Here is a 25400-nt window from a genome sequence, read left to right as displayed (position 1 = left end):
ACACCCAAAATACTGGGAGAACACCCGAGCATGCTCGGAAAATCTGAGTAACGAGTACACTCACTCATAACTAATAATAATGCATTTGCAATACAACTGGGATATTGCATACTGTATATTTTTTGCTACTCTGCTTTACCTTGACTGGTTATCAAAAATAGGGGGAACCTCATTTATTTTGTTTGAATTATTTATTTATTGAATCCAAGGCTAAAAACATGTGTTTTTTTTAACTGCAGATTTATCGCAGCTATTGCTAGTCTATGGGAAAATTCTGAACAGACGACCGAATGTTCCCGCAAGAGAAATTGACATGATGTGGCTCGGCAGCTCACATTGCAGGGGATTTTATGCAGTGTAAAAAAGAAGCAAAGTGGGCATGGGATTTCTATTCATTCCATACACTGTGCTTGTTCTGTACAACGTGGCATCCATTGAGCTAGTATTACTGAGTGTGAGCACACAGCCTAATGCCAGTAGCCAACATAGCTATGGCACCAGTGTGTACGGCAGGAAATCCAAGTATGTTTATTGGCTGTCTAACTGCAGCAAAACATGCGTGTCGGGGACTCGAGTATGGCAATCAAGCACTTACAATACTTGATCAAGAAACGATCAGCCTTGAGTAACCCAATGCTCGATTGAGTATTACGCATTGGCGAGTACTACCCCGTACACATACATCTGTCTCAGTGCAAGAACAACCCTTTACTCTAGTTAGTGCAGCCTTCCTTATAGACTGTACAGTTCTACTAAGTTTCTGTAGAGGCATGTAACTAGTCCTCCTTCAATTATAATCTGTGGCATACCATCAATAAACAGTATTATATTTTAATGGCCCTTTGTAGTCAATAGATTCATCACACAATGTATAAAGTCATTAGCTTCTATTTCCAAAATCATTAGGAAATGGAAGAAGGCTACTCACAGCTTGAGAGATATGCTAGTGTCATTGTCTTGTCAATTTTGAAACCAGATCAAAATATATAAGGGAAATTGTGTAATTTAAAAATGTTATGACATCACCGAATTAAAGTTGAGTGTCCCAAAAGTAACAGCTCCATATGTACAGTTGTGCTCAAAAGTTTACATTCTCTGGCAGAATTTTTGCTTTCTTGGCCTTTTTTCAGAGAATATGAATGATAACACCAAAGCTTTCTTCATTCATGGTTAGTGAAGCCATTTATTGTCTACTGTCTTTTCTCTTTTTAAATCATAATGAAAACCCAAAACAGCCAAATGACCCTCATCAAAAGTTCACATACCCTGGTGATTTTGGCCTGATAACATGCACAAAAGACACAAATGGGATTGAATGGCTACTAAAGGTAACAGCCTCATCTGTGATATGCTTGCTTGTAATCAGAGAGTGCATAAAAGCTGAGTGAGTTTCTGGGATCTAGACAGACTCTTGCATCTTTCATCCAGCCACTGATGTTTCTGGATTGTGAGTCATGGGGAAAGCAAAAGAATTGTCAATGGATCTATGGAAAAGGTAGTTGAATTTTATAAAACAGGAAAGGGATACAAAAAGATATCCAAGGAACTGATAATGCGAGTCAGCAGCATTCAAGCTGTGATTAACAAATGGAAAATCCAGGGTTCTGTAAAAACAAAATCTCGGTCAGGTAGAGGTAGACCAACTATAATGTCGTTCACAACTACCAGGAAAATTGATTGGGATGCACAGAAAAACCCACAAATAACATCAGCTGAAATACAGGACTATCTGAAAACTAGCGGTGTGGCTGTTTCAAGTTGTGCAATAAGGAGGCACTTGAAGAAAAATGGGCTGCATGGTCGAATCGCCAGAAGAAAGCCATTGCTGTGCAAATGCTAAAAAGCATTTCACCTACAATATGCAAAATAGTACAGAGACAAGCCTCAAAACTTCTGTGACAAGGTAATTTGGAGTGATGAGACAAAAACTTAACTTTTTGGCCACAAACATAAATGTTACATTTGGAGAGAGGTCAACAAGGCCTATGATGTCATTGATGCTAGAGGGGGCACTACATGGTATTAGGAAATGGGGTATGTTAATTATTTTATCAGGGTTATTTGGATGTTTTGGGTTGTCATTATGAATTAAAAAGAGAAAACACAATAGTTTAACAATAAATGGCTTCACCCAACCACCAACCATGAGAGGAGACAAAGTTTGGGTGTTATCATTCATTTTCTCTGAAAAAAGGCCAAGAAAAATTTCTGCCAGAGTATGTAAACTTTTGAGCACAACTGTATTTTTCCTGCAGAATAGTTCACCTGTAATAGGAACTGCAACAAAGCTTCTTCCATTAATCTGGATGAATTATTGTTATCTGTTGCACAGTAGATAGCTCAGAGAGTCAATGTGCAGTAATATTTTGAGCAGAAGCCGGACAGGGATTGTGCCATTTCAGAAAGTCTTGGTCCCTGGATGCATTTTTATTACAATGAACACACTGCACTTTGTTCACCATCTGTTGATGGTTCTGATGTCCATTATTGGATGTGGCACTCAGCAGATCTTCCCATGCTACTCAGAGCCACTGAGATCACTGATTGGAAATCATACTGTTAACATCAGCGCCACAGACAATAATGGACAACAGTGGCATTGGCAGAGACTTAGCAGTTGACACGAGGATGGTGAGTAAATATTGCTTGTTTTTTTCATAAAAAACTGCATCTGAGGACCCAGATTTTCTGAAAGGGAACAAACTATTTAACTATCCTTTAATACTAAAGATCGTGTGGTTCCCAGGAGTGACTCATTAGTGGGAAAGTGATGGCATCCTACTATACCTGATCTGTCTATACATTACAGCTTTTTCTGACAAAATCAGCTGATTGTTTGTAATTAGATACCCCTTTAAATCATTCTTCAGATGAAAATCTTTCCAATTTATATTCAAAATGACAAGATGCTTTGTTTTTTCCATTACATTTTAATATTGATTGGTATAGTGTTATTATACTGTAATACAATAAAATGAAGATAATACAGAATTAATCTCTGCTATGTTAGTAACAATGAACTATACTCTGCATTGCTGTGTAAGTTCTATAAGTCCACATATTTGTATAACATGGCCTTATTTTCAAGATTGGCATTGCCCTTCTGTATATAATCATTCAGGCCTATAGCCCTTCAAATAGATATAGCACCAAAGGCTTGAATTTCTGCAATCGTGGATAAATTGTGTCTCCCTGCTAGAAGCGGTAGGAAATGAAATGCTTATATCACACAGGTTCTTTCTAATCTGTTGAATCCTTTAATATATGAAGTGTAAATAAATTTCCTATGTACATATTCTTAAATTATGTAAAAATCTTGCGCATGGCAGAAATACATACTTGACAGGGATGTGTTTGGGCTGTCAAGGAGTGTAATGGAGAAGGATAGGATCAGGACTACTAATATTGCTCAATTTTTTGTGTTAAAGAATGCATAGCTGTTAAATTCAATATTTCCTATGGGACCAATGTCCTGTAAAGGTGAAGGTCCCATGCAATTATTGTCACAGTAATTAAACATCGCCACAGCTTTATAATTGGTGATAAAGATTTAGAGTTTGGAAGGCATAAATAATGTTACACTTGACACGCGGACACTGAATTTGATGCAATGGTTTCAATCTCAGGCAGTTTCAAGTAAACTTGAACATGACCCTTTCCCTCCGCATCAGAAAGCAGCCTGTAGAATGAATACTGAGTATGCTATGAAAGGAATTATTTTTATTATTAACCAGGTTGTGACCCTGGATTTGATCGAATCTATCCATTACCCTCCAGCCAGGCAATATTGTCCAGGGAGGTGGCCTGGGTCAATACAGAGTAGAGAATAAGGAGAGGCTAAAGCAGAGCACTCATGCACTTTATTCTCCTGTATCTATTAAATTAATGCACAGAACAGCACTTGGTTGCAACTCTTCCCTATTAAATACATTGAGCCAATTGCAATTTACAAGCAGAAGAGACGAACGTTTCCAACAGGGATTCCATCTCCTCCTATGAGGCATGCTTTAACTCACTGTTTAAAAGGTAGCCAGCCATTCAAATATCCATAGAGAATACAAAGCAGGGTAAAGTAAAACAATCAAATCACACGCATGGTCGCACAGAGGATGCCCTGCATTGGTAAGAAACTGAAGCGCTCCCCAGCACACAGGGAGTTAAGGCTGCTCTTTCAGCCAGCTTTTCTGCACAGTGCATCATTTCATAGTACAATCTCTCAGCCGTGCTCTCGACCTAAACAAAGCAAGAACAAACAGGATGATAATTGTAGCCTTACTGAGAAAATTGCTATTGTTTCCCATGCAGACAAACAGTGATGTGAAGGCTGATAAGTGTTTACATCATAGCCCTATATCAATTAATCTGCAGCAGGGACCACACTGACAACTCTTGGGGTGGTTGCAGCTCCTGTTACAGTATTAATATTTATCCTGAGAGATTCTTGTGTTTTGAAACCATTTTCATTTTATGCATATTTAGAGCTGGAAGCCTGATTTGCATCTTGGAGAAACAATGCATGGGAGAATTTTTAAAGATCCCCTCCTCATCTTTATGCATAGCATGTATATCCTTGGCTAACTATTTGGAGAATCTTTCAGCTCCTCCCTGATTCAATCTTCAATGATATCGGTCACTAATACACATTCTGGATGTTTGTAGCGATTCAAAGTGCCAGTCTTCAATAAATCATTCCTCCAAAGGATTTCAATGAATCGAATCCCCCTCTTACATCCACTTTGTGCTGCACTCTTCAGCTCTGGGGAATTAAATGGTTAAGAGCTATGATCTCAATCTGTGTGCTCTCCATGTCCCTTTTTCCCCAAGCTGCTCTTAACAGTTGGCGCACTGGAGGAAAATGAAGGTAGAAAAACTCCCAGACTGAGGGAATAACGTTTTTGGGACGTGCCTGGTTTGAGCAGCTCCGTGACATGTATTTGCAGTCCCATACTGAAACTGACACACTCACACTGCTCCAGTGTCTGCCTTTCTCTTTCTCTCTCCATCTCTCTCCCCCCCTGCATTGCTTCTCCTCACAGCATTCAAGGAGCTGCCTCCCTCAGCACACAAGGATTATTGTAGTAGCTAGCTAGCCGATCATCAATACTTTGAAGGAAATAGAAAAAAATAAGAAGACAAATGATTAAAACAAGCGCCTTACTCCAGCCGCCAACATCAGACCATTAAATGAGCCTGACACACATGCACACGCTCTCACACATACACACAGAGGCGTACAGCTCCTGTGCCTCTCATTCCTCTCCCTCTTGTCCTCTGTAATCTCAACATTTAAACAGATTTCTTCAGCATCAGCTAAGGATTTTTTCTACCTCAGTGGGAGGGAAAAGGCGAAAGAATAACCAAATCATCAGCACCAGCCTCCTCTCTCTACTGATCATTACCATCCGATAGCTACAGTATTCCTCTACCCGTCTGATCACTGGATTGTCATGCTGGACTTTCTTTCCACTCATCCTTCAATCAAAGCTCCATCATTGTGTTACTTCCCTTAATTCTTCACGATTTGGATACGGGCTTATTTGTATGGCATTGCTATAATATACCAAGGGATTTGATTGCTATTTCTATGGTGAGGTTCCCATTCTGATTTAATCGTGACCAAGATGGGAGTCAGGGATTCCAACAAAAAGAAGGATTTCCTTCATAGATTTTGGAACGTGTGCCTGTGATAGTGTCCTGCAGAGATAGCCACAGATTTGGATTGGAAGGTAAGGTTCCTTGTATGTTTTTTTTCCCAGTCACGTTTTACAAAGATTGAATCTGATAACTAGGCATTTTGGAAAGAGGCACATTAGATATGCCTAGACTAAACATTATTTATGTCTCATATTACCGTCTATAGTTTAAAAGTTGGTTGAGTCTCTTGAAAACCCCCAACTGTAGATACAGGAATATACATATCTATGCTGGAAGAATCCTATTATGTGTATTGTCATTTGTGAGAGTATAGCCTATATGTCATAATTAGAGATGAGCAAATCTTAAAATGTTCTTCTTTATCTAATTACCCAGAGGCGAAAGAACCCAATTTACAAGTCTGAAGAACTGAATTTCCCATCCTCATTCCATCATTTTAACCCCTTTTACCAACTACAATAAACCCATCTAGAATTATAAGGTCAATGTGAAGTTAAGGGAAATGTACTCTGGTCTTACACTTACAAATGTGGCAGGAGAAGCATGGCGCCGTCTATGATTCAGTTACAAAGTGACACTTGAAAAAAAATCTGTTTGGGGAATATCCAAACTAAAATGCCTGTTTGTTTTCTCTAGATGAACTATTAATGACAAAATGGGAGATTCTCTGTGTTCCAGGGAGACAGACACTCATATTTAAAGAAAAGAGGCGGGTGGGTAGATCAGCTTAACTTGGCTCTTTTGATCCTTTGAGGATAATTAAATATCTTTAGATAGTTTGAAACCCAAGGGAATGGTTCTATACGGAAGCACTTATAAACCTTTCATGATGGCCATGTCTGTAACTACAATGCCCTTTGGCATGCATGGCATGACCAAGTCAATATACAAAGCAAAGAGCACAATTAAGCACACCATATATTTGCTATTCTGCATTTAGAGAACATTTCAGAGATTTGGTGACTGATTACAGCATGTAGATATTGTCACGTTGGCACTCAACGCCTACACTATCCTGAATGACACTGCGCAGAACTGCATTGCCTGCAAGAGGGAAAATACAAGGGATCTGTTGTTTTCTGCCATTTCATACATGCTTCCCAAGATCCTTGATTTAATGATGCCATCACAACTAATGTGAAATACAGATTAAATTTATGTTCCTGGCAGAAAAGACACGCTCTCCGTTCCTATGGAAATCTGCTGCTCTTTGTATGGCTGGTAGGCAGCTGTTCTAGCATTTGGAAGTCCTAGACATTAATGTAAGGATATTTTTCTTCTTCCTTTGTGGATAAAATTGAATTAGTTATTTGATCACTCTGAACTGAAAGAGTCAGTGTAAAGCCCCCTTTTTATCTCTACATACACCATGGATGGATAATGGACAGTTCTCATGCATTTTCATCTGATGACATAGGCTGAGACAGGATGAAACTCAACACATAGATGTCTCTTTCCTGTGTGGTGCTGGAGCTAACTGGCACACTAACACATTCAACTTTGCAGTCTTTCTGTAGGCTTGCATCTGAAGTGTTACGCTTAGGGGGTCTTTCCTCACATAAACTTGTCTGTGTTTGCATGTGCATGGTATTTTTGTGTTTTTTTTCTGTACTGACATGAAGGGCTAATGCTACGGACAGTCAATGTGTATCTTGGGTATGCAAAAGACCAGAAAGCAATGTAAATCATTTGTATGTAGTTTTACTGGAGGAAATAATGCAACATGGCTTTGGCTATGGAGCAGCATATCTGTAAAATCACATAAAGCTATGGCAGACAATGTGTTCAGGGATAATTAACTGCTTGATTTCCACCTAAGTGCACTACTTTGGGGTGTTAAACAGTGCTCTCATTAGCATTTGCTCCATACAGAGCAATTAATTCACACAACTATTTTTTTTCCTTCGAGCTTAAGTCATTTCACATTGCATTTCTTGGGTTTATTTGCAAAGATGGATCATAAGAGGTCTTACTTGCAGACAGACATCAGTGTCAATTTGCTATGTGTTTTACTAACACCTTGGCAATGAGAGAACCTCTTTCTTATATAGCATTACAAATTATTACTATCAACGGCACAAAATACAATAAATGGAAAAGGATAACTTTGATACAATTCGTCATATAAATCCGTCTTTCCATTTCATCATAGCAAACACACTTGTATATTTAGAAAATCAATCCGTGACAATAATTTCAGGAAAAATTGATGTAATTTCCCTTATGGTGGTCAATTCATTGTACACGCAATGTCCTATGGTATTACCGTATTCAATAAATGATGGTGCTGTCCTAAATGTTGTGCATTCATAATTCACAGAAATGTAACCTTATTGTTAACAAAGTATTGTTTATGAAATATTATTTTAGATTTCTAAAGCAGCCTAGACCGAACATCCACATGGTGGCACTGTGTGCACACGATTAAATCAATCCCATGCTTGGAAAATAAAAAAATATATATATACTCGCCCCTTCTTTTTCAAAAGGTTTATTTTTAAGCTAGCTTGAGTCTTGAAAACAGCTGTCTAGAATATTGTCAGGAGCCCTATTTTCAAATGCTTGCAGAATTCTACTTGCATTTTGATTTTATTTTGTTTTCCACAGGCCAAATGACATAGGATGAAGGCTGTTCGAAATTTGTTGATTTATATATTTTCCACCTATCTACTGGTTATGTTTGGATTTAACGCTGCCCAAGACTTCTGGTGTTCAACATTAGTAAAAGGAGTCATTTATGGATCATATTCAATAGGCGAGATGTTTCCCAAAAACTTTACCAACTGCACCTGGACGTTGGAAAACCCAGATCCGACCAAATATAGCATCTACCTGAAATTTTCCAAAAAGGACTTCAGCTGCTCTAACTTTTCTCTTTTGGCGTACCAGTTTGATCACTTCTCTTACGAGAAAATACAGGATCTCTTGAGGAACAACAATTCCATAATGCAGTTGTGCGATACAAAGAATGCCTTTGTTTTTCTGCACTATGATAAAAATTTTATTCAGCTACGTCGGATATACCCACTTGATTACAATGGATTACACAGAAGGGATGATGAGGACCAAAAATCCTTTTTGGAGTTTCTGGTATTGAATAAGGTGAGCCCCAGTCAGTTTGGGTGCCATGTCCTGTGCACTTGGTTGGAGAACTGCTTAAAATTGGAAAATGGCAAAACAGAGCTTTGTGGAATTATGTATACAAAATGCACCTGTCCCCAGCATCTGGGAGAATGGGGGATAGATGATCAATCCTTGGTATCTCTAAACAATGTGATATTGCCCCTGAATGAGCAAACTGAGGGCTGCCTGACACAGGAACTTCAAACCACACAGGTCTGCAACCTGTCAAAGGAAGCAAAACGCCCACCCAAAGAAGGTAGGTGTTGAATTTTATCCCTTTAAGTTGCATACACAGTCAAATGTATCGATTTTTTATAGCAATGGGTTACAATGCACAAGAAGCACAAGTCTTCATGATTTTTTTTCCCCATGTACATGAATATTAGTTTGGTCTACATAGCAAACAATGAAATCCAAGTGCAGGGTGAACTTTTTGACCCCTCAATAACAATGTGTAGAAAATAAGTGTATTGACATCAGATGACTAGCCCTTTACAATGGAAGTGGTTAACATGGCTATATTACGAAGCCTAGTATGGCAGCAGCGCTTACATCTTATCATTTGTAATGGATGTAGACGTTTGAAATGAGTTCCCTATTACAGAGATTTGTGCTCTACTAAAATCATGCATGGCTCTTATACTAATGTCTGCATGGAAAGCAGAGCCATCAAAAATAGAAGGGCTCACATCCATAGAGAGATAAGGTAATTAATGAGTTCCACATACAGCGACTTCTCACTGTAAGCCCTCACATCTTTTCAGTCCATTTGAAATGATTGCTCCATGTTGCTACCTTTAACATCCTGGCTGCCAAACTGATCTGTGACATGTCACTTTACAGTTATCTGTATATTCTTTGCTGATGTGTTAGCTAAAATGTGGGGCCTAAATGCAAGATTTCATACTGCAGATATAATAACCCATCAATCCATGGCTGCATATATGCTACACTTATATGCCCCATTATAGATAATTGGTACAGCCCCAGCAAGTTGGCGATACCAGTAAAGCTTCATTTTGGGCATTCTCCATTTTTTGCGTATGCCCACTGTCTGTGGGAAACCATTTGGCATAATACTATGGATATATGGAAAGCAAGTATGTCATAGGAAGAGGTGCAGATACTTTTATTTCAGCATAGTAAGATGATGAATTTCCAATCAGTTGGGGGTATAACACCCATCACTACGTTCGGCCTTATGTCATCTAGACAGACTATGGAACCACCAATAGCTCCCTATCATTGGCATTCTCAATATTGGCAGTTTTCTTACCCACAGAACAATTTCTCTATATTCTTTCTTATTGAAGAATATTTCCCATACACCATCAGACACAATATCCGACCAATAGTATTATGGATACACAAAGTGTCTGCTGTCATATTGCAACAATCAAAATTGAAACATCTTATAATTAAGTTTTCATTTATGGTGAAAGGTTGGTTCCAATAATAATACATAGAAAGTAGAGAAGCCGAGATTAAGGCCTTGTTCAGGGCCTTTAACTATATGCACTTTGTAACCAAATATACAGAACTTGGTGGAAAAAAACGAGATTTAACATGGATCAAGCAAAATAAAACTACAAACTACTTAGAAAATTACATGTCTTAGTCAGAATGAATACCCTTATATACAAAGCCAAGATGTAAGACAAGACTAACCCTTGCTTGCATGCAGAATTTGTAATATCTTGCTGATCACTAAGTTATCTACATCTGTTTACAGGCGTCATTTTCCATACTGCTATGGAAGATAATGAAAACCTTAAAGCTATAGGAGGAGACATAATCACCTACAGCTATCTGATCCTATGAGACTAATCAACTGCACTTTTAAAGGAATATATTGAATGCTTTTCATTACCGAGGAAAGACAGAATGTATTATAGAGATTCCCTGGGTGTAAGCACATAGGAAAGATAAGGATTGATCTTTAGGTCTATAGTGGAAATCTCAATAAAAATCACTGGTCTACAAGAACAATAATTGCTTTAATTTTAGGTTACACATATTTTCTGCTTGTGGGTATAGAGGTAGAACAGCGATTAAAAATGAACATCCATTTATAAAGTGATAGATATTATATAGTCTTATAGTAAAAGATTTTTTTTCACTTTGAAACGGAAAGTTGCTCATGTTGAGAATTACGGTAGAAACCTCATAAGTTAGTTGTAGGCGTAAAGCTACTTCAGTTTACGGCTAATAGTGTCCCATATACAGGTCAAATTACTAAATTTTGCTAGTTTCCAATATCAGCAATTTTTTTTGCTTTGATATAGACCAATGGCTCTAATAATATGCTAGAAAACAGGTGAACTGATTGTATGCCGTTGGAATAAAGTCATCTATAGAGTGTCCAATAGTCTGGTGGATATCTTGTGATACTAGAAGGAAAGTAGACCTATTTTGTCAATATACCTGATGGTGATTAGCAATGTAGAAGCCATGGTCCTAGGTTGTTCACCCCCTGCATAGCTGTTAGAGTTCTCTCTGGGATTGCAGCAGCGTTCTGCATTAATTGCTGCAGTTATTTGCGAGCAGTTTCATTATAAATAATTGGCTCTTTAACCTCCCCGTTGGGAGGCTTAGACACAGCTTTGCCTCTTCTATACATGACTGATCATTCCACGGGGCTGCAGCAACTCATATCAGTCTTAATGCATCACTTCACGCAAAGGCACAATTTATTTCTCCCAAAGGTTTGAAAGCCATCTGACATTTTATAGAACTTTACATAGTGCTTACAGTCCTAAGAAGATGTTCACTTTTAATGATTATATTTTCTCTATGCAGAATTGCAAAATTCCATTATGGAAAAAAGGCCTGCTTTCAGGATATTGCATAATATCAAGTAGCTTCTTGCAAAGTATGATTAGCATATATGTAAATACAAATTAAAGGATTAACTGTAGGTGCACTGACTGGCTTACAAATGGCTTCTTGCCAATGCGAGTCATATTAATCTGATAATGTTGACTTCATTTGCACAGGATTGGCGATTCAGTGTATAGTTTGGTGCTTTGATACTATGCAGACCACAACAGTATGCAACTGACATGCAAAATATGCGCCCCATTGATTTATATTGATTTATAAGACCTTAAACAAAATGTAGCAACCATATGAATCATGAAATACAATACAAGCCATAGGAATGTATACGGAAATGTAATAAACAAGAGACAGTGTGGTCAAGGGAAACTACTGTTCCATAAACCTTTCACATATTTAGACATGGTTAACAAGAACATAGGAAGCTTCTCGCAGACTACGAGGGCAAACTAAAGTCTTTATTGTAAAAGCCTTAATTATGAGATGCGACAAAATAGTTAAGACATCTCTATGTTTCACTATCGCCAGGATATTCCACCGAGGCATGTTTATTTGAAAGTACATCTCAAAAGGCATTTTGAAATATCTATAATGAATACATTAACATTGATATTTCTAATGGCTTTGGAAGAGTGACTTTGCAATTGATTCATGGAAACTACATTAGAGAGTGTAATAGAGGCTGCAGAATACACAGTTGCTGATCCAGAAAAAGGCATATGCCAGAAATCACATTACTGGTAGATATTAGGTTGAGAAATGCTCCCATAGTCCAACATGTGCGCTCTCATCAGAAACAAGCTTCCGCATATGTCTCCCCATTAAAATTCATAGCGTGTGCCATTCCCTTTACATGACATTTAGCCATGAAGCCAATAACCAATCTCCTGCATGTGAGCTAAATAATATAAAGGATAGGATTATCTGAAGTTTGTTTTCTGTGCTTAACTCTTCATGTAAAAATATTTGTTTATGTTGATAGAAGGTATGCATGTGTCATGATAGTTTGTGAATATGGACATTTTTAATTCAGATGAAGGCTTCGAAGAGCCAAAACATGATAATCAAAAAGTGTAAAATGATTCCTCCTGCTGAAGGAATTTTATCAGTCACTCGTGTTATTTCCTATGACCTAAGATCAATATTCAATGTTGTGCCATATTATTTGCCAAAGAAGCTTTGCTATAAGCTCGGTCAACAAAAGTGTCAGGGTATTAACCTATGACTAATCGACCTATGTTCCATATAAGTTATTATAGACTGCAATAACAGGATATTTATTCACAAATGTTATAATAGTCACTACATAAATATGTCAATAAAGTAAAAATTGGCAAGCCATCATGTTTTTACGCTTGCAGAACCTATATGAGACTTTGCATACAGAAGTCTCCACCCTTAACTGTTCCTGAATTGGGCTATGGTATACAATTTGAAAACAATTCAACACAATCTCTTTTTATTCAGTAAAAAATGTATACATACAGTACAGACCAAAAGTTTAGACACACCTTCTCATTTAAATATTTTTCTGTATTTTCATGACTATGAGAATTGTAAATTCACACTGAAGGCATCAAAACTATGAATTAACACATGTGGAATTATATACTTAACAAAAAAGTGTGAAACAACTGAATATATGTCTTAAATTCTAGGTTCTTCAAAGTAGCCACCTTTTGCTTTGATGACTGCTTTGCACACTCTTGGCATTCTCTTGATGAGCTTCAAGAGGTAGTCACCGGAAATGGTCTTCCAACAATCTTGAAGGAGTCCCCAGAGATGCTTAGCACTTATTGGTCCTTTTGCCTTCACTCTGCGGTCCAGCTCACCCCAAACCATCTCGATTGGATTCAGGTCTGGTGACTGTGGAGGCCAGGTCATCTGGCGTAGCACCCCATCACTCTCCTTCTTGGTCAAATAGCCCTTACACAGCCTGGAGGTGTGTTTGGGGTCATTGTCCTGTTGAAAAATAAATGATGGTCCAACTTAATGCAAACCAGATGGAATAGCATGCCGCTGCAAGATGCTGTGGCAGGCATGCTGGTTCAGTATGCCTTCAATTTTGAATACATCCCCAACAGTGTCACCAGCAAAGCATCCCCACACCATCACACCTACTCCTCCATGCTTCACGGTGGGAACCAGGCATGTAGAGTCCATCCGTTCACCTTTTCTGCATCACACAAAGACATGGTGGTTGGAACCAAAGATCTCAAATTTGGACTCATCAGACAAAGCACAGATTTCCACTCGCCTAATGTCCATTCCTTGTGTTCTTTAGCTCAAACAAGTTTCTTCTACTTGTTGCCTGTCCTTAGCAGTGGTTTCCTAGCAGCTATTTTACCATGAAGGCCTGCTGCACAAAGTCTCCTCTTAATGGTTGTTGTAGAGATGTGTCTGCTGCTAGAACTCTGTGTGGCATTGACCTGGTCTCTAATCTGAGCTGCTGTTAACCTGCGATTTCTGAGGCTGGTGACTCGGATAAACTTATCCTCAGAAGCAGAGGTGACTCTTGGTCTTCCTTTCCTATGGCGGTCCTCATGGGAGCCAGTTTGTTTGTAGCGCTTCATGGTTTTTGCCACTATACTTGGAGACACTTTCAAAATCTTCCCAATTTTTCAGACTGACTGACCTTCATTTCTTAAAATAATGATGGCCACTTGTTTTTCTTTACTTAGCTGCTTTTTTCTTGCTGTAATACAAATTCTAACAGTCTATTCAGTAGGACTATCAGCTGTGTATCCACCAGACTTCTGCACAACACAACTGATGGTCCCAACCCCATTTATAAGGCAAGAAATCCCACTTATTAAACCTGACAGGGCACACCTGTGAAGTGAAAACCATTTCCGGTGACTACCTATTGAAGCTCATCAAGAGAATGCCAAGAGTGTGCAAAGCAGTCATCAATGCAAAAGGTGGCTACTTTGAAGAACCTAGAATATAAGACATATCTTCAGTTGTTTCACACTTCTTTGTTAAGTATATAATTCCACATGTGTTAATTCATAGTTTTGATGCCTTCAGTGTGAATTTACAATTTTCATAGTCATGAAAATACAGAAAAATCTTTAAATGAGAAGGTGTGTCCAAACTTTTGGTCTGTACTGTTTATATATTTTTACATGGGAGAGCCTGTTTGTAGTGAATGACTTCTAGATAGCACTGGTTTGTGGCATCATTGAGATCAATGCAATAAACAAAATATTTCATGGGCCTATGTTTGATATATGTCTGATGGACTGCATATGTTGAGGCATCCATCAGATATATGTCTCTTTCCTTTATGTTAGCTTAATATTTTGCTCCATACGTGTTGGATTTACAATCAAGTTAAAGGGAATATGTCTGCAGGCTTTTGCTATATAATCAGAGGATACCATGAGGGAGGGGCTAAAATGCTTAATTCAATATAGGTATTATCACTAATGCATTATTATTGCTGTGACTGTCTGGCTCATGAACAGTTGTCCATGACCATGTCCCTTTCTTTAATTAGCTGCTCATGTTCTATAGACATTGCATACACAGAGCCTGATGTGGGTGGGGTTAGCTTTCTCAGCTCTGTTGCATTCTTCATCTAAGAACTCTGATTGTGTCACAACTGCTGCATCCAGTAAACTAAGTGATACATTAATGGAATAAAGGTCTTTTTTCCGACATTGTGCTACTCTAAGATGAGGTACCAAACACCCTGTGACAGATTCCCTTTAATGAAGGACACAAGTAATAAAATGAAGTGTGTAGCTACTATATTTTATATATTGTATATGAAATCAATGTGTTAGGCTTTCAGTAGCTCAGGACAGATAAATTACTTATCATGTCAGATTGTTAGTCTTGTTAAAATAGGATTATTTTGGTAACATACATAATGCATTGAGGGCAAGATTGTCTATATTCCCCGCTAACTCGCTAACTTATCCTAGATAGTAGATGTTCCAAATGCTAGAGGTTATAGTGTGCTGAGATTGTAGTTATTTCTGGGCCCAAATGGAGTAGAGGGGCAATCAAATAAAAGTTGATGGACCCTGCAACAGATTTGTATTGGGGCCCCTGAGTTTAAAATAATGTCTGGAATTTCTCCCACTATTTAAATATTAAAGGCGCAGTTCGCACAGAGACAGAATTATTTAATAATTGCATGTAAAACTTTTATTTGGTCATGATATCTTGCATCAGATGGACAGTTGTACAAACTGAAGAAACATACCATAACAAAGTAGAAACTTCCCATATACAATTGTTTATGCTACTATTATACAATATTGAGCCACAGGTAAAATAACAGGAATAATACTAATAATAATGTGAGAATGAGCAATCTGAAAAAGTTCAGCGGAAAAACATTTCTGCCTGAGATCAAATACATGATTAAAAAACAGAGCCTCTATTATCTAATACAGGTCATCTAAATACATTGACTGTGCCATAAAAATTAAAGGAAATAATTATTTGATCCCTTGCTGATTTTGTAAGTTTGCCACTGACAATGACATGAACAGTCTATAATTTTAAGGGTAGGTTAATTGATAGAATATCAAAAATAAAATCCAGAAAATCACATTGTATAAATTATATCAATTTGTTTGCATTTTGCTGTGAGAAATAAGTATTTGAGTCCTCTGGCAAACAAGACTTAATCCTTGGTGGTAAAACCCTTATTGGCAAGCACAGCAGTCAGATGTTTTTTGTAGCTGACGATGAGATTTGCGCACATGTCAGGAAGAATTTTGGTCCAATCCTGTTTGCAGATGATCACTAAATCACTAAGATTTTGAGGCTGTCACTTGGCAACTCAGAGCTTCAACTCCCTCCATAAGTTTTTTGTGGGATTAAGGTCTGAAGACTGGCTAGTCCACTGAATGACCTTAATGTGCTTCTTTTTGAGCCACTCCTTTGTTGCCTGGGCTGTATATTTTGGGTCACTGTCTTGCTGGAAGACCCAGCCACGACTCATTTTTAATGTCCTGGTGGAGGGAAAGAGGTTGTCACTCAGGATTTTATGGTCCATGACTCCATCCATTGCTGTGGTGAAGTAGTCCTGTGTTCTTAGCAAAGAAACACCCCCAAAACATAATGCTTCCACCTCCATGCTTGACAGTGGGGACGGTGTACTTTGGGTCATAGGCAGCATTTCTCTTCCTCCAAACACAGTGAGTTGAGTTAATTCCAAAGACCTCAATTTTTCTCTCATCTGAGCACAGCACCTTCTCCCAATCACTCACAGTATAATCCAGTTGTTCATTGGCAAACTCAGACGGGCTTGCACATGTGCCTTCTTGCACAGTGGGACCTTGCGGGCATTGCAGGATTTTAAACCTTTACGGCATAATGTGTTACCAATGCTTTTTTTAGTGACTGTGGTCCCAGCTGCCTTGAGATCATTAACAAATTTCCACCATGTAGTTTTAGGCTGATCTCTCACCTTCCTCATGATCAAGGATACCCCACAAGGTGAGATTTTCCATTGTGCCAGAGATTGATGTCGATTGACAGTCATATTCTATTTCTTCCATTTTCTTACTATTGCATCAACAGTTGACCCCTTCTCACACAGCGTCTTGTAGCCCATTCCAGCTTTGTGCAGGTCTATGATCTTGTTTCTGACATCCTTAGAATACTCTTTGGTCTTGCCCATGTTGTAGATGTGAGAGTCAAACTGATTAATTGAGTCTGTGGACAGGGGTCTTTTATAAAGGTGACTATGTAAGACAGCTGTCTTTAATGGAGGTAACACATTGATTAGGAACGTCTAACCAGTCTGTAGGAGCCAGAACTCTTAATGGTTGGTAGGGGATCAAATATTTATTTCTCACTGAAAAATGCAAATAAATTTATATAATTTATGCAATGTGATTTTCTGTATTTTATTTTTGATATTCTATCCCTCAATGTTAAAATTAACCTACCCTTAAAATTATAGACTGTTCATGCCTTTGTCAGTGGGCAAATTTACAAAATCAGCAAGGGATCAAATAATTATTTCCTTCACTGTATATAAAAATGGGAATTTTAAATTAAATCTGACAGGCTGATTTTAAAGGGTGAGGGTGGTAAATGTATAAGTTTAGAAAGTAAAAAATAAATATTGTTCAGTACATTAAAAATAGAAAGACAGTTCTTTAATAATTAATCACCGTGGAGCTTTCAGCTACCTTTTTAGAATGCCTACTGGCCATCGTTTCATGTTGATTTGCCTGCATCGCCAGTGGCAAAGTACATTAAAAGATATCTGAAAAGAGAATAAATAAAAAGTAAGCATTTCCAAAATGACTTTATAAAGTCTTTAGCTTGTAGTTTTGATCAACTATTGAATAAATGTATAAAAGAAAATAGAATTTCAATGTTAATTAAACGTGACATTAATTAACATTTCATAAACTTTTGACGCACAGTGCCCAATGGTTTTCTGATTTCCTATACGGCTATCATTCAATATATATTGCTTCTCAGAAAGTAGGTAGGTGCTTCCTTAGCTAAACAAAACTATATATTCAAATATACAGTGGGTATGGAAATCACTCAGACACCTTTAAATTATTCACTCTTTGTTTCATTGCAGTCATTTGGTAAATACAAAATAGTTCATTTTTTTCCTCATTAATGTACACTCTGTACCCCATCTTGACTGAAAAAAAACAGAAATGTAGACATTTTTTCAAATTTATTAAAAAGGAAAAACTGAAATATCACATGAACAAATCAGTCAAGAGTGGTGCACTCTAAACAAAGAGAGGTGGTACTCAGAGGAAAATATAGTACAACTAAATCAGTGACCTTCATCACTCAATAAATCACAAAGAGGTTCTTTTGCAAGTTAATTTCCAATTTTAATTTACAACCACAAAAGAACCTCGTTGTGATTTATTGAGTGTCGAAGGTCACCGGTTTAGCTGAAATATCACATGGTCATAAGTATTCAGACCCTTTGCTCAGACACTCATATTTCAGTCACATGCTGTCCATTTCCTTGTGATCCTCCTTGAGATGGTTCTACTCCTTCAGTGGAGTCCAGCTGTGTTTAATTAAACTGATACGACTTGATTTGGAAAGGCACACACCTGTCTATATAAGGCCTCTTTCACACATCCATTTTTTAGAATCAGTCACAATCCGTAGATTTTAGAAAAAAAACGGATCCGGTAAATGTTGCTGCTGGATCCGTTTTTTCCCATAGACTTGTATTAGCGACGGATTGTGATGGATGGCATTCTGTTTCATTTGTCGTTAAGTTGTTGTCCATCGGCAGGAGATGGAGGACCTAGGAACGTTTTTTATGTGCGTCGAAAAATCGGCCAGCGACGCATCCTGCGTCATCCATCGTTGGCTATAATGGAAGCCTATGGGTGCAGGATCCGTCGCTGTCCGTCAGAAGGCGGAATCCAGTGACGGATTCTGTTTTTTTCTCTCTCTCTCTTTCTCTCCAGAATTCTGTTTCTTGAAATTCCGGCTGCTTCAACGGATCCGTCAAAAAAAACGGATCCAGTGCATCAGTTTTTTACAATCGGCACAGGATCCGTCTTTTCAATACTTTGACAGATTGTGACTGATTCTAAAAAATGGATGTGTGAAAGAGGCCTAAGACCTCACAGTTCACAGTGCTTGTCATACCAAATGAGAATCATGAGGTCAAAGGAACTGGCCAAGGAGCTCAGAGACAGAATTGTGGCAAAGCACAGATCTGGCCAAGGTTACAAAAGAATTTCTACAGTACTCAAGGTTCCTAAGAGCACAGTATAATCCTGATATGGACCACCAGAAGTCTTCCTAGACCTTGCCGTCCAGCCAAACCAAGCAATTGTGGGATAAGAGCCTTGGTGAGATGGGATAAAGTTCCACAAAGTCAACTATCATGGCAGCCCTCCACCAGTCAGGCCTTTATGGCAGAGTGGCCCAACAAAAGCCTGTCCTTAGTGCAAGACATATGAAGGCTCGCATCGAGTTTGTTAAAAAACACATGAAGATCTCACAGACGATGAGAAATAAGATTCTCTTGTCTGATGAGACGAAGATAGACCTTTTTGGAGAAAATTCTAAGCAGTATGTGTGGAGAAAACCAGGCACTGCTCATCACCTGCCCAATACAATCCCAACAGTGAAACATGATTGTGGCTTCATCGTGCTATGGGGGGCTTCAGCTGCAGGTACAGGATGACTGGCTGCCATTGAAGGAAACATGAATGCTGCCAAGTACAGAGATACCCTGGATGAAAACCTTTTCCAGAGTGCTGTGGACCTCAGACTTGGCCGAATGTTCACCTTCCAACAAGACAATGACATTAAGCACACAGCTAAAATAACAAAGGAGTAGATTCAGAACAACTCTGTGACCATTCTTGACTGGCCCAGCCAGAGACCTGATCTAAACCCAATTGAGAATCGCTGGAGAGACCTGAAAATGGCCATCCACCAACGTTCACCATCCAACCTGACGGATCTGGAGAGGATCTGCAAGGAAGAATAGCAGAGGATCCTCAAATCCATGTGTGAAAAACATTTTGCATATTTCCCAAGAAGGCTCATGGCTGTACTAGCTCAAAAGGGTGCTTCTACTCAATACTGAGCCAAGGGTCTGAATACTTATGACCATGTGATATTTCAGTTTTTTCTTTTTTAATAAATGTGCAAAAATTATTGCATTTCTGCTTTTTTTCAGTCAAGATGGGGTGAAGACTGTACATTAATGAGAAAAAAATGAACTTTTTTGAATTTACCAATTGGCTTCAATGAAATAGAGTGCAAAATTTAAAGGGGTCTGGATACTTTCTGTTTCCACTGTATGTACGTAACTGTATATGTACAAACAGCATATTGACACTGTATTTCTTATACGCTCTTCCTAGCTATATATATATTTATGTGTGTGTGTATATATATATATATATATATATATATATATACTGTATATATATACGTATATATATATCTAGGAAGAGTGTATAAAAAACCTACAATGGGTAAATACCTTTTATGAAATTATTTTTGCTACATGTATTATGTCTAAACATATGTCTTCTGTAAGTAGATGACCATTGATAGACATTGTGACCGTGGTCCCATTATACCAGACTGATTATATGTTACCCATGAGGCAACACAGTGCATTGATACATTTCTTTCAGGGATCCTAGTTCTAATATATGTCTCTCATAGCTACACTAGCCTATAATATTAGAAGATTTCTCAGTCTGTTTGACTAATAGCAATATAATTATGTCTTGACCTAATCCTCGGCCCATATACCTAGGGATTGAAACACTGATTTGTACATGTACCCTTACTATTCTTTTACTGTTAGTTTTTACATTTTGATTGTAATTTTGTGTTTAAATAAAATTTAGAAAGATTTTACCATATTTGACTCTGGTTCTCATTATCAGTCATAGTTGAAAAACTGTAGAGTGGCAGTGATATATTGTAGTCTAACCCAAAGTAACGTCACACTTGGCAATATTTCTCAAATTATGGCTCACATGCATGCAGCATGATTGTCATCTATGTGCTGTGTGCTTTTAAACACAGAACCTATAATTAAATGTGGTGAGCATGGTCCAAATGTCCAAATTGGAGCAAACTCAGACATATCTCCATTTTTTGCAGACCATTGGTGAAAAGGCACATGGTCATTAATCTGTCTGTGTGGTATTCATTGAAAACAAACTAATACAATTATGTGAAAAATATTTAAATATGGCCCAAGAAAGGTCTATATTTGCTTAAGAAAATTGGATCTTATTAGCTGTACAGTGTCTCAAAACAGTAGGTATACATTATCATAAATTAACCCTTTAACCGTGATAATGTAGTGGACACATCATTGGTGCAACCTATGCAGCTGTTCAGGTGCCCAAGAGGTAATGGGACCCACTACCACCCCCAAAGTAGATGGAATTGTACATAATGATAAGCTGTCAGATGGCATAAGCCATATACTGTTCTTGCACAGGGTCCTTCCTCTTTCTGTGTCTACTGCTGATGTTAGATCAACCATAGTAAAGCCCTGTATACCTTAGGTAAATAAAAATAGCAATCAATATTAACATGCTTGCAATATGTAGTTTCTAAACAGTAGTACAGATCAGTCATGCCAGTGAATCTTGTCTTAACATAGATTGGTATGATGTAGAATCTGAATTAGAGTCACTCATTTTTGGTATCAATCATATGTGAAAGCAATTGCTTCTAGCAAATTATTTTCAAAATATACTACATAGTCCACTCCATTAGGAATGAGCTTATAGCTTCGGATAAGTCCTTATCCGAATAGCTAAAGCACTTACCGTATAGCTGCATCAGGAACCCGGACACCTGGAGCGCTCCCGATAATCAGCTGTGCGGCGTCGGAGTTGCATGTGTCACAGCTGTGTGACAGTCACAGCACATGTATGGAGAGCCTGTGTGTTGGGACTGTCACACAGCCGCGACACATACAGCTGCATCTCGGAACAGCTGATTATTGGGAGCGCTCCAGGTATCCAGGTTACCAATGCAGCTATGCGGTAAGCGCTATAGCTATTCGGATAAGGAGTTATCCTAAACTATTCACTTATTCCTACGCTACATGCTAGCTACAGACAACTTCATGAAAGACAGTATTTTGAATATCTTAAAATCCAATAAAACATTGTCTCAAATAAATGTTTCAGTTGGAATACTGTATTCTAGGAAGGTAAAACTTCATGGCCCTTTCCTTTTTTATACCTTTTTGCCTTTATTTTCACTTTCTTTGTGATCTACTTGTTCTGTTATGACATTTTGTTTTCTTGTTATTCAGACTTTATTGAATATAATCCAAATTTCATAAATGGCTGTGTTGGTAGAGAGCAAGCTTTTATAGGCAGTTAACTAAATAAATGCTAATAACTGCTGTGAATAAGTATTATTAGATAGAATATACCCATCATTCTGTACATTTGTCCTTTTATTGACAGTTTGTGTGATAGCAAATCTACTGACTACTACAGTTTAATGAGCAGAACTCTGAATAGTTTTTGGTTGCCATAGATTATGCGGTTTGTATGGGGGTACAATTAATATTCTAGACTACAGAAACATTTACAAGAGCTCAAACAAGTCTCTCTTTCAGTGTTCCAAGCAAGCACACAAGAAGTACTTAGAAAGCTTTTAGTGAGAAAGGATGTTTATTTCTTTACAATCTGAATGGTTTTCATTCCCTTTTTCTTTCACCAGTCGTGATCATGACCTGAGCTTGAAGTGTAAGTTTAACCTATGCAGGATTAAATAAACAGGTACAAAAATAACATTTATTAACAAAAGGAAAAGAATGTGAATCTTATCAAATATTATCATGCATTTTAGATATCTCTATGCCATACAGAGGTCTGACCGATCGTTTGGTCGACAGCTAACTCTCTGGAATCTCCCATACGCAGGAGTGCTCATTCTGCCAAGCACTCCTGTGTTCTCTCTGAGAATGTCACTGCCAGACATCTCTGGTGGAGCTTTATTTTTTCTTAATTTCGAACATGCCTTATTTTTTTGTCCCCAACATCTATCAGAGGACAGTGGGCAGGTCCCCATGCACTTTAGAATGTCAGCCAAATCTGTTGATATCAAAAGGTTTGGCTGATGTTAGAATAATGTGTATGGAGTCCTTTAGAGTCGATTTAAAATTGGCCCTGATTCCTTAAGACCATCGATTTTCTTGCTAGGCTTGATGAGGGGGTATGGTGGCTAATTTTATGGTGCACAAAGAATGACTACAACAAAGCAGAATATAAAAAATGGATATATTTAATAAAATAAAAGAAATAATGTGATACATAGTTGCAGTTACAGATATCACCACTGTGTAGCTTTTCCATAACAACATGGGAAACAATTTTGAAAAGGTTTACGAGGCGCTAAGATATGGTCCTAGCTGAAGTTTCCAGTATGCAAGAAATCATTGTCACTGATTATAGATGAATGATTTGAGGTAAAGATCATCTTAAATCTTACAAAAAATTTGTATTTGCCTAAAACAGATTTACAAATCACACAAAATGTCAACTGCAATTTTATTTTACTACAGAGTAAAAAAAGGAGGAACAAAATCTTATACTCACCTCTCCTTAGCTCTACCCATACCTGCCTTGCCGCCAGTAATCCAATCAGCTTTTTTATCTTTTACGTTTATGGGCTTAATGAATAGAAGACCCAGTGGAAAGTGTTTGGGGATCTGGAGCAATGGTAGAAGAAAGAAAATAGAAGACATCATTGCCCAATTGGAACACTGGCAGTGGAATGACACATTTGGAGAGGGCTGAAGAGAAGTGTATAAAAGGTTCTATTTTTTTATCCCTTAACTCAAGCATTTATAATAATTGTTGGTCAGGTGAGGGTTCCCAGGTCGCATAAGAATAAATAGTATTGGGTCTTACAGTAGTCTGCAATAGGAATTCTACATGTACATGTTGTTAGGAATTGCGGAACGCACCAAATATAAATAAGAAGCGATATAAGATGCGTTCGCAGTCCGGGGTCCACCGTGCAGAGAAGACATCTGCTGCTCGGTAATGGGGGACTATATGGTGGCATTAAGAGAAGACACACCTGGGTTAGCTTCACCTGATATGAAGGAAGCAAACCATGTTGCGTCACAGGGCCGCAATACCGCACAGAGAGCGTAAGCAAGGAGTCACAAAACTCTGCCCCAAGAGTCCCTTGAGACCTCTTGCACTCGACACCACTACAGTGGTGTCAGGAGTAAACAAAAAATAGATTTAGCGCACTGGGTGCGTGCAGCGCCGCTCTGGTGAACACCTCTAACCACCCTAACTAGGGACAGGTAAGCGCACTGGTTGCCCACGGTGCCGCACTGGCTAATGCTGCTGATTGATGCTATAGATTGTGCCTGGTGCTGGATGGCACTAACTGGCGCTAGACAGCTCCAACATTCGCGAGCATTCATCAACACTAGGCATGGAAATTATTTGCAGCTTTCACCAGAACAGGCATACATCCACATACACACACAATAATTGATTTATACTAGTGCATGGCCATGAGGCCATGCGAACCTTTTATAGCTGTAACTCTCCAGGACCTTCCTAGTGATCCAATAGAGCCGCAACAGGACCTGAGCATGTGACCCCCGACCTCCAATGAGAGGTCGACCCGTGAACATGCTCAGTGGGGAAAAGCAAGATATAGTCCCTGGAACGTCTGCTCACCACTGATCAGTGCTGGCTACAAGGGCTGAGCCTGGAAAGGCAGCAGTAACCAAGCACACAGTATCAGCTTGAGCCAGACACTGGGATCGACGTCTCTGCTGAGCAGGTTCCACTGTGGCTGGAGGAGAATGAGAGACCCAGCGGACATAGTTCGAGATTCCCCCTTTGCAGCAGCGGGAGCTCGACACCTAACACATGTATCCAAACATATATCATAGCAAAATATATGATAGCACTGCAAAAGTGGCAATAAATTGGTAGCTTAGCAGTGAAGGAACACAAGAAGTCTATCAACACAGTTAATACTCCTACATTTTGTTAAAACCCTTCATATCACATAACTAAGACTCTATAATTTGATAAAACAATCAGGTTGTGCTGCAGTCAAACGTGAAAAAGAGTCCTGTTGGCATCTGTTTTTTTAATCATCAAGATAACATAGTAACATAGTTATTAAGGTTGAAGGAAGACTTTAAGTCCATCTAGTTAAACCCATATCCTAACCTAACTTGCCCTAACATGTTGATCCAGAGGAAGGCAAAAAAAACCATGTGGCAAACACTAAGCTCCACATTGGGGAAAAAAATTCCTTCCAGACTCCAC

General features: G+C 38.4%; 1 protein-coding gene across 7 annotated transcripts in view; it reads left to right on the top strand.

Moving 5' to 3' along the window:
• Nucleotides 1-4960: 4960 nt before the first annotated feature.
• The window catches only part of ADGRB3 (adhesion G protein-coupled receptor B3), a 1417427-nt gene continuing 1396987 nt past the window's right edge, over nt 4961-25400 (top strand). For 4 of the 7 annotated variants that reach the window (XM_077289969.1, XM_077289967.1, XM_077289968.1 and 1 more), the window contains exons 1-2: nt 4961-5726; nt 8263-9034. In XM_077289969.1, the coding sequence (XP_077146084.1) occupies nt 8278-9034 (757 nt within the window). In that variant the 5' untranslated portion in view covers nt 4961-5726; nt 8263-8277. Of the gene's footprint in view, nt 5727-6676; nt 6918-8262; nt 9035-25400 lie in introns of those variants that run through there. The other 3 variants (XM_077289971.1, XM_077289970.1, XM_077289966.1) reach the window with 2 other exon arrangements.

This window comes from Ranitomeya variabilis, chromosome 2, assembly GCF_051348905.1.
Source record: "Ranitomeya variabilis isolate aRanVar5 chromosome 2, aRanVar5.hap1, whole genome shotgun sequence".
Classification (NCBI taxonomy): domain Eukaryota; kingdom Metazoa; phylum Chordata; class Amphibia; order Anura; family Dendrobatidae; genus Ranitomeya; species Ranitomeya variabilis.
This window is presented reverse-complemented; position numbering and strand designations above follow the sequence as displayed.